The sequence below is a fragment of the Malus domestica genome, chromosome 01 (assembly GCF_042453785.1).
Source record: "Malus domestica chromosome 01, GDT2T_hap1".
Classification (NCBI taxonomy): Eukaryota; Viridiplantae; Streptophyta; class Magnoliopsida; order Rosales; family Rosaceae; genus Malus; species Malus domestica.
This window is the reverse complement of record NC_091661.1, coordinates 21448553-21459167: the sequence shown is the minus strand read 5'-3', so window position 1 is coordinate 21459167 and position 10615 is coordinate 21448553. Positions and strand designations below refer to the sequence as shown.

At 36.7% G+C, this 10615-nt stretch overlaps 1 protein-coding gene and 2 long non-coding RNA genes across 3 annotated transcripts; 2 read left to right on the top strand and 1 right to left on the bottom strand.

Annotated features, from left to right (window-relative positions):
- Positions 1 to 1090: 1090 nt before the first annotated feature.
- LOC139195970 (uncharacterized) lies at positions 1091 to 2335 on the bottom strand. The gene is made up of 2 exons (XR_011581060.1): positions 1628 to 2335; positions 1091 to 1392 (listed from the first exon to the last, which is right to left on the bottom strand). It is a non-coding gene; the product is annotated as an uncharacterized lncRNA (long non-coding RNA).
- A 1845-nt stretch (positions 2336 to 4180) lies between these two features.
- On the top strand, positions 4181 to 7293 carry LOC103442545 (protein NUCLEAR FUSION DEFECTIVE 4-like). The gene is made up of 2 exons (XM_070824756.1): positions 4181 to 4568; positions 5248 to 7293. The coding sequence occupies exon 2, from the start codon at positions 5291 to 5293 to the stop codon at positions 7112 to 7114; it is 1824 nt and encodes a 607-aa protein (XP_070680857.1). The 5' UTR covers positions 4181 to 4568; positions 5248 to 5290; the 3' UTR covers positions 7115 to 7293.
- Positions 7294 to 7880: 587 nt separating this feature from the next.
- LOC139194061 (uncharacterized) lies at positions 7881 to 8678 on the top strand. The gene is made up of 2 exons (XR_011578777.1): positions 7881 to 8051; positions 8315 to 8678. It is a non-coding gene; the product is annotated as an uncharacterized lncRNA (long non-coding RNA).
- Positions 8679 to 10615: the final 1937 nt, after the last annotated feature.

Below are 10615 nucleotides of genomic sequence, written 5' to 3'. Positions count from 1 at the left end.
TAGAACATTCATCATGGGCTGGACCATATACCAACATTATTGAACATTGGTTATAGACTCCAAATCCTCATCAGCAGTATACATTACACCCAATATGAGCAATTGATACCGATTGCACACAAAAGTCAGAGATCCTTGAAAATGGACAGGTGCATGCATAACAGCTTCCAGTGTATCAGTCTTGGTGGCATATGTCTCGTCTGCAAGGATCACAGGCCTCCTAGAAGACATAATGCTCAAGCTTACCACTTGAGAGTTCGTAGTGCATCAGTCTTGGTTGCATAGGTCTCGTCTGCAAGGATCACGGGCCTCCTAAAAGACACAATACTCAAGCTTACCATCTGAGAGTTTGTAGTGCATCAGTCTTGGTGGCATATGTCTCGTCTGCAAGGCATAGGTCTCATTCAGCCATTTGAACTTCTTAATGACATCGCGGTGCCACTTCTTCATGTTGTGATACATATTGAGCCCTGCCACATTCATCAAATAAGGCTCTTCCAAAGTGTTTTGTGATCTCATAAGTGACCCAAATGCATTGACACCCTTTTTGCCCATGGCTTTGTCTAAAAGCTTAAGATACCTTAAAACACATCCGTCCAGGGCCGAAGAAAATACGTTCGTAACTTGAAGAGCTTATTCTTCTGACTTTCCTGCAGTATCAAAAACACTTTCACGGATAACAATAGCTTTCTCATATTGCATCACTTGTAGTAGACAAGAAAAATGCACTGCATGATTGATGAAGTGCAGCTGTGGGATAAAAAATTGAGGGTACATGTCACAACGATTCTCCTGTTGCTTGGAACAAAGTAGCACCCCTAGAATTTTAGCTAATCTACCTTCCGGATCCCATCCATTCCATAATTCACCCCTAGTTATGCAAAACTAAGAGCATACAACCATGTTATGAAAAAAAAAGGGTCATTCGATCGAAGAGGTTTCCTGCAGCGTCCTCACTTTGTCTCTTAGCTATTTCATCAAACAGTGTAGATGCACACAAATCCTTCTTCACAAACTTACCCACAAGATACCAATTAACCCATCCCAAAATATGATAACATCAAATTTCCAGTAAAACGAAAGCAGGGAATGAAGAAAAAAAATCGCTTCAACTTTCAAAAACTTATCAATCAATTCATAAAAGGAAAAATAGCAGATAAATTGAAAACAAATGGGTCGCATGTTTTGTCTTGTGCATCCCACGGAGTTTACAATTAGGACAATCAGGAAAAATATCAGATAAATTGAAAACAAATGGGTAACATCAAATTTCTAGCCACTTACTTATCCCCAGGGAGTTTACAATCGGGACAACAACCATCAAATGCCATCCTACAAATCCCACATGTTTCGTCTTGTGCATCCCATGTCCATGAAGCGACAACATGCCATCTACAGGTCTAAAGGGATAAGAGTTAGAGCTCCAAAATAGATGAAATAAAACATATACAACAACAACAACAACAAAACCTTTTCCCACTAAGTGGGGTCGGCTATATGAATCCTAGATGAAATAAAACATATCCCATAAAAAAAAGGGCACATCAAATTTACACTTAAACACATTCACACATGCAGCAATATATTAATGAACATAAGAGATAGAAAAGAGGTAAAAAAGACACACTCCGTTTAAAATCCCCAGCAGATATTTGCAAAGAGAGAAGGGTCAAGAGAAAACAGTTACGATAAAATGCATAATACGTCCATTTCCCATCAAAGATGTTTCAAGTTAAAACAAGATCACCGAGCAAATGGGATTGTCAAAGTTATCACGATCGTTGTTAAAAAGATAATCGCACCGAATCATAAATAGGGGGAGCATATGCTAGAGATTCATGACTAACATAATAGATACTGATCTTGTGATCGCCATTCGTAACATTAGACTACAATTAAGGTAGTAAAACTCTACAACTCATTAACTATTCATACTTCCAGAGGATGACAAATCATAGAAATTCAATACAAGCTGAAATTCATTCCACCACGATTAGATGCAACAGTTTAAAGACGGGAAAGAAAAGAGCATTACAAAAGCTATTTCTAAATGGTATAAACTAAATCAAAATCATAGGAATTCGAAAGTATCAAGCCAAAATTCAGTCTACCATATGATTTAATGCAACAAAGTTAATATCTTGGAATAAAAAGTATAGAAAATTACATGAGCTAGTTGCAAATGGTATATAAACTAGAATAGTTTGAAAGAAAGAACAGAATAACATAAACACAGTGAGAAGGATACGCAAGATGTTGACTTTCATCTTCTTCTCCTGCAACTGCAAAACCCCAAAACCCTACATTTCAGAGCAATGAATTAGAAGAAATCCCCAATATTCCCATAATTTCAGTAATTTCAAATTCAATATTTCGATTAGCTGATTGTAAAACCCCAAATCTACCTACCCAATACATACTCCTCGATCAAAACTCAAGGGAGATCGCAAACTGAACCCTATGGGGACTGAAAAGTGTGGCAAATCACTGCAAAAGTCTGATTCTGATTTCGATTCCGGTTCCCATCTCGAATCGAGGTCTTTGTTCATGATTAGGGTTGGGGACGAGGAGAGAGGGAGAGAACGTGAGCAGAGAGCAATAGAAGGGATTAGCTAGTCCCATGGTTCTCTACGTCTCTCGCTAAGACAGTTTAGCACGGTCCTTAGTCGAGGCGTGTCCGCTTACTCTCACTAAAAGCTAGGCCGAGAAGCAACAAACACTAAATAACATGAAAGTTGATAATTAATGAACGAGATCATTTTTTATTAGTAATATATCATTTAGTTTGTAAATTTGTCTACAACTACGAGTGTTTGTCCATTCGTTATGGTCCCCAAAATGAAGGAAGACCATTTTCGGAACTATTGTTTCTTCTTCGTTGACCAAATCATCTTATTTATGAAACTTCAACGGAAAGGCACTTGGTTATGAAATTTTAATCGAAAATAGATTTGAAATTAATGACACTAAATCAACAACAATAAAGGAAATAGTATTGCTTTTATTGATCAAAATATACCACGAGTTTTATATTTATTAAAAGTTTGCAACCAATTACGAATTCAAAGAAAATTAAAGATGTAACAACTGCATTTTTCTTTGGGCCCTCGACATATCCAAAACAACTTAAAATATGCAGGAATAACATTAATCTGAGGCTGGTAGCTAGATGTACACAAAACGAGTCAACTTGTCCATTTTGTGTCTCTATCCCATTTTTCCAGCTAGCAGAGATTGAGATTCGAATATAATTTATAACAAATTGATACTTGACGACTTTTTTTTTGTTTGTTTTCATAATTTCTTTCTTGTTCAACGTTGAAATGAACATATTCAAAGATTCCAAATCTGTCTGCATTATTGGGGGTTCGGTTTCCACCATTATTCTGTATGCTGCTAAAGATCAATGTAATTAAGTAATGCATGTGTGCATGTGTGCATGTGTTCATGTGTGCATGTGTGGTTTCTCGGTTAAACACATAAACCTAATCCCAAATTGTGTATATATTATTAAGTTTTGTTGCTACCAAACTTACCTTATCTTGGAGAAAATTTTTGGTATGCTGAAAACACTGTCCGGTACATCAAGGTGTCTTAATACAATTGTTTGATTTTTTTTTTTTTTTTGAAGTTTTCAATCAATTATATCCTTAAACTTAATGTCCGGACTCTGTTCCCAACGCATTTAAAAAGTTCTCCTTATCTTGATTTGATTTACACGAACATGTGCTTATAGTAAACAGTGCATGCAAAAGCTAAACGCATTGGGTTTTATTACAAATTGAAGAAAAAGAAAGGGGGAAACCAAACTGATGAAATTTCAGTGAAGGGTTGACAGCTTGACATGCAACAATGGTGGGATATCCACAAGCTCGATTTTGGTTTCGATTTCATCTTAAAATTGTACCGAATCAAACCGTGCCCACCCCTACTCTTCCTCATTCACTTATGGCTATTTTCTGTTCAGCTAATTTAAAAGGCGAAACCGCCCATTTTGTTTCTGATATATTTGCTACATATATTTGTTTTCGTTCTATTTCTTTTCATCCATTTGACCAAACCAAGTACACTATTAGTGATTAATTAATAAGCTCTTGGAGAGGACAAAAACAAAAAGAAGGCAAGTTTCGAAGGCTTTTATTTAAGTGGTTGGATGTTACCTCAGTTTTGGGGATGCATCTGTGTATTTTCCATGGTAGCGACTCTTTCCAGCTAATAGCTAGTCGTGGATTACAAGAATTCCACACATATAAATCCAAATTAAGAAAAAATACATAGCAAACAATCAAAGAAGTGGTCCTTTCTTTGGAACATCAAATTCACATATCACATCAATAGTTAGTAGTAGTAGACTAGTAGTTCATAGATATTAATGATCTTTCTGATTTCTTGGGGTCTGCTCAACTTCTCATTTGATGAACAGTTATGTGATTTCAACCAAAAATGCCATAAACAAACTCTGCTCAAAGCTCGAGTTCTGCAGCCATCCGCGAACGACAACGTACGCCTTCGATCATCTTCGTTTGCAGCTGCTGCAGTCACCTCAAGGTTGTCTGGCTTCCAACGAGGTGTGTAAACTCATCACTCTTTGGCCTTGGTGTTTAGAGTTAAATTCGAATGAATAATTCACTACGAAAGTATGATGAAAGCTAATTTGGTGTAGTGAGCAGAAGATGAATTGCTCATTAAGAAAACTTATCTATCATATTCTTCTAATTGCCTAAATTGCAGGGACCGGAATGGACAAGTGTTCTTCATGTCTAATCTCTTTTACTTATGTAAAAATGAAAGTTCATTCACTTATACCTTGAATATAGTGTGTTATTCATTTCAATTCAATTCTAGACACCAAATAGACCTTTAATGCGCTATATTATTATTTATTTGGTTTTTTTTTTTGTCTGAATTATTTCTCTTGTTTTAAAGTAGTATTTATGTAGATCATGACTTGTACCTAATTTATTTTGCATATATTTATTGAAGATGCCCTTGTATGTATCTGTTATCTATGACGTTATTCATGTATATATGAACTGCACAGGACTACCAAGTTATGAGTAGCCAAAAACTCTACTAAGAACAAATTGCTAAGCAATTTTCATTGGAAAGCTTATTTTGAATTTCCAATCCATGGCATACATTGGAAATGGAAATTTGCCTTTCATTTTTAATATATGATTGATGTGATATGATGATTTTGTATAAGTTTATTGTGCTAACGCGTATTATAATTCTGGATAAAAATAGGGTTTTCTTTTGAGGTGGCAAAGTAAGCAAAGAGGTTTAGAGAATGGAGGTTCATGGCAATAGTGGTAGTGGTAATGGTGTGAGAACTTGGGCAGATATGAAAGGCTTCGCCGTCCAAGTAATCACAGGCCGGTGGCTCATGTTGTTTGCCTCATTCCTAATGATGGCTAGTGCCGGTGCAAGCTACATGTTTGGCCTCTACTCAAACGACATCAAGTCTGTCCTTGGCTACAGCCAATCCACCCTCAACACCATCAGTTTCTTCAAGGATTTGGGGGCCAACATCGGCATCTTTTCTGGCCTAATCAACGAGGTCACGCCGCCATGGGTGGTCTTATCAATTGGTGCAGCATTCAACTTTTTCGGATACTTCATGATATGGCTAGCCGTGGCCGAAAAAATTGCCAAACCTCAAGTTTGGCACATGTGCTTGTACATCACAATGGGGGCAAATTCACATACTTTCATCAACACCGGAGCTCTAGTCACGTGTGTCAAAAACTTCCCAAGAAACCGCGGCCTCTTAATCGGGCTTTTGGAAGGCTACATAGGCCTAAGTGCAGCTGTAATTGCACAGATATACCATGCTTTGTATGGTAATGACACAAAGTCCTTCACTTTGTTTGTGGCATGGCTTCCCTCAGCTATTTCTTTGATATTTCTTCGTACCATTCGGATAATGAAGGTTATACCGCAGAAGAAATATTCCAAGGTACTACAAAAATTCTTTTTTATTTCACTTGGACTGGCAGGGTACTTATTGATCATAATCATAGTAGAGCAAAAGGTGAAATTCACACAATTTGAGTACTGTGGGAGTGCAGCTGTCGTGCTTTTCTTGCTTTTTCTCCCACTTGCTGTTGTAGTTGCAGAAGAGTACACTTCTTGGAGGACTAAGACATCTTTAAGTACCGTAAACATCGAAATTTCATCACCAGATTCGCCACCTGTGGATCAAATAATGGTAAGCCAAAACAAGGAAATGTTGAAGGTAAAAAAGCTTTCTTGTTGGGAAAATGTATTTAGTCCACCGGAGATCGGACAAGACTATACAATCCTCCAAGCAATATTCAGCATTGAGATGTTAACTTTATTTTTAACCACATTGTGTGGCCTTGGAGGCATGCTAACACTGATGGACAATTTGGGCCAGATTGGAACTGCATTAGGCTACTCTTTGGAAAGCATAACCACTTTTGTTTCGCTCGCAAGCATATGGATTTACCTTGGAGAGGTCATGTTGGGTTTTCTCTCAGAAGTCTTTATCACAAAATACAAAATCCCTAGGCCTCTTACGCTCACTGTGTCCCTCTTGGTGTCCTGCATTGGCCACCTTCTCATCGCTTTCAACGTCCCAAATGGTCTCTACGTAGCTTCAATAATCACAGGGTTTTGCTTCGGTGGACAATGGCCGTTGATTTTCGCAATCATTTCCGAGGTTTTCGGGCTTAAGCATTGCTCTACTTTGAACAATGTTGGGGTGATGGCTTGCCCACTTGGTTCATATTTGCTTAATGTGAAAGTCACAGGCTATCTTTATGATAAGGAGGCAGAGAAGCAACTGAACGCTTTAGGGTTGGAGAGGAAGCCCGGGGAGGGATTAAATTGTACTGGAGGACAATGCTACAAATTGCCCTTCCTTATAATCACCGGTGCGACAATTCTTGGTGTGTTTTTTTCCCTCATTTTGGTGCTTAGGACTTGGAAGTTTTATAACAGTGACATCTATAAGAAGTTCAAAGATGAGTCGAAAGCGGTTGAATCTGATGAGGTGGTGGCGACAAACCGGAATGTTGGACTAGTATCGAAGCCGGAAACTGAGACTGATGTAAGAAGTCCTGGAAACAACCCAGATATTCGGAGGTGAAAGGTGGCTATGTACAAGTTCTTAGTTAAACACAATTAGGAATGGTTTTAAATTTTAGTTAATTTCATCTGTCATTGTAATATTATGTATAATTTTTTCTTGAACCATATTATGGTATCTCTAATAATTCAGGAACCTAATATTCCTGAACCAAAATGGAAATTGACACTATTTTCATCCGTTTTCTCTGTTTGAACCTAATAGTCAATCCTGGTACAGAAATATTGCAGAATGATGCAAGCTAGTGATAGAAAAATGATGTCAGCTACTGAGGCAACAGAGTTGCATACAACCGAAGATATATCATCATGTTTCTATACCACTACCTCAGTGCTTGATACTTATCACGTGGTGAGTTCTACAAGAATATGAACATGCATGGGAGGATATATCCTGGAGCCAGTGGTGGATGCATTGAGGGGCTGGGGTCAGTTGACCTCATGAACTTCCATGGATACTTAGGTGCTGCCATTTTGAAGATTAGAGTTGGTTTCATACTTTCCCTCTAATTGTTTGATAAAATATCTGAAAGAAGAGTGACTCTTATTATTATTTTTTTTAATGAATATTACTTTGTCAAAACGACGTAATTTTAGTCATTTTGTCTAATTAAAAAAAAACACCAAGAACCAAAAAAAAAAAAAAACAAAGACCAACAGCAAAAAAAAAAAAAAAAAAAAAAAAAAAAACTAAAAACAGCCAAAAAAAAAAAGATACTCTCCAACTTTAAAAAAGAAAAGACTCTATCCGTGTGTCCCGTTCGAGCAGCAGCAGCAAACAGCAAACCCCAGCCCGGCAGCCACCCAAATTCAATTCCAAATTTTCAATTCCCATTCACAAATTCCAATCACCAAACTCCATCTCTAACGCCTAAACTCTTAGCACTCCACTTCGACGATCGTTTTGACGACCCTAAATTTCATCTTGTGATTTCAAAGTAAGTTTTTCATAACTTATTCAAATTAAATTCCTTTCATGAATACTTACATTTGATTATTGATGTGAATCATATATAATTTTTATTTAGATTAGTTGATATATGTGTTTTAGACTTTTAGTATTTGTGTTGATAAATTGATGAATGTTTTTATTTAGACTATTGAATTTGTTGAGTTTTGTGTGAGGAGTTGGTTTGAGTGAGTTTATCAAATTTGAGTAATTCCTAATAAAATTGGTGTGGACTTTATTCAAATCATACAGTTATGTTGCGATATTATAAGAAACAATGCACAAATCCTACGGTGAACAATCCGGGTAGTTCAAGTTCAAAAGAAAGTGAGTTAGAAGAAATTTTGAATGCTCTTCCTGCGGATCTTGGTACTCGACCTCCAATGTCAGATTATGAGCCTAATATTCGAGATGAAGTCAAAAGAGCTTATCTACAAAAGGCATATTGTCAGCCTATACTAAAGCCTTTTCCATAAAGATTTTTTTCCAGAGTTCCTCAACGCTTTAATTCCAAGTGGTATGATGAGTTCCATTGGCTAGAGTATAGTATCAAAAAGGATGCCGCATATTGTATTTGTTGCTATCTATTTAATTGCAATTTTCAACAAGGAAGTAATGATGTCTTTGTTGGGAAAGGGTTCAAAAATTGGAAGAAATGGTTAGAATTACTTAGGAGGCATGAATGAGGTGTTTCTAATGTTCACAATAAAGTTAGCCAAAAATATTTGGATCTAATGAATCAAAAGCAACATATCGAAATAGTTTTGATCAAGCATACTGACCAAAGCTATGTTGACTATTGCATTATGTTGAATGCGGCAATTGATTGCACAAGATTTTTATTGCGGCAATGTCTTCCTTTTCGTGGGCATGATGAAAAAGAAGCTTCAGATAATAGGGGGAATTATATAGAGCTCTTGCAATTTCTCGCGGATCATGATGAGAAAATTAAGGCCGTTGTCTTAAAAATGCTCCCGATAACCTAAAGTTAGTTGCTCCTTCAATTCAAAAGGACCTTGTTAATGTGTGTGCTATTGAAACAATTGATGCTATCCTCTGTGATATGAATGGTGCATTTTTTTCTATAATAGTTGATGAATCACGTGATGTTTCAATTAAAGAGCAAATGGTGGTGGGGTTTTGCTATGTAAATAAAAGAGGGGAAGTAATCGAAAGGTTTGTGGAAGTTCAACATGTGGCCGAGACTACTTCAATTGAGTTAAAGAAGTCCATTGATCAATTGTTTTCAAGAAATAAATTGAGTATTTCCAAGCTACGAAGACAAGGTTATGATGGAGCTAGTAACATGAAAGGTGAGTTCAATGGTCTTAAGTCAAGGATATTAAGAGAAAATCGTTGTGCTTTTTAAGAGAAAATCGTTGTGCTTTTTATGTTCATTGTTTTGTACATCAACTTCAACTAGCTCTTGTTGCGGTGGCAAAGGAAAATGTTGATATTGCCACTTTTTCACATTGGCAAATAGTGTGGTTACTGTTGTTGAAGCATCTTGTATGCGTCGTGATGCACTTAGAGAGCAACTACAAAAGGATCTTATGGAAGCTTTTGAAAATGATTGTCTTATAACGGGCCGGGGTTTAAATAAAAAAACTAGTCTCAAGCGTGCCGGTGACACACTTTGGAACTCACATTATGGTACCTTGACTAGTATCATTTCCATGTTTGGTTTCGTGGTGAAAGTGCTTGAAATGATTGTTGATGATGGTTCCACAGATAATGTAAGAGAAGCAAATAGGTCATTGGGAGATATGTAAGCTTTCGAATTTGTGTTTGACCTATTCTTAATGAAATCTATATTGGGGTTTACAAATGATTTGTCATAAGCATTACAAAAGAAAGATCAAGAGATTGTGAATGATATGACTTTAGTCAAGGTATGTAAGCAACAACTACCAAACATGAGAGAGAATGGATTTCATCCTTTGCTTGATCAAGTGTCTTCATTTTGTGACAAGCATGATATTGAGATTCCTAGCATGGATGATGGATATGTTACTCGACGGAGATCACGGCGTGGAGCTCAAAGAATCACAAACTTCTATCATTATCATGTGGAGCTCTTTAGCAACTTGTGGAATTAAATAGTTGCTTTGATGAGGTAAATGCAGTTGCTTCTTTGTTTGTTTGAGCCTGGATGATTCATTCTCGATTTTTAATGAACAAAAGCTAATTTGTTTTGCTCAATTTTATCTGAATGAATTTACTACTTGTCACCTCTTGGCACTTGAATATCAACTTGAGCATTATATTCTTGATATGCGTTCAAGTAATGAATTTTTTCAATTGAAAGGAATTGATAGTCTTGCAAAAAAAAAAGAAAATGGTGGAGACGAGGAGAAATAGAGTATATAATCATGTGCATTTGCTAATTACATTGGCTTTGGTTCTACCGGTAGCTATTGCTTCAATGGAGAGAGCTTTTTCCACTATGAATATTGTTAAGACTCCATTGCATAACCGAATGGGAGATCAATGGTTGAGTGATAGTATGGTGGTTTATATTGAGAGTTATTTTTTTTTTCTTCTATTGACAAT

Coding starts and splice junctions, on each gene's coding strand:
- LOC103442545 (XM_070824756.1), top strand. CDS start 5,291: ATGGAGGTTCATGGCAATAGTGGTAGTGGTAATGGTGTGAGAACTTGG.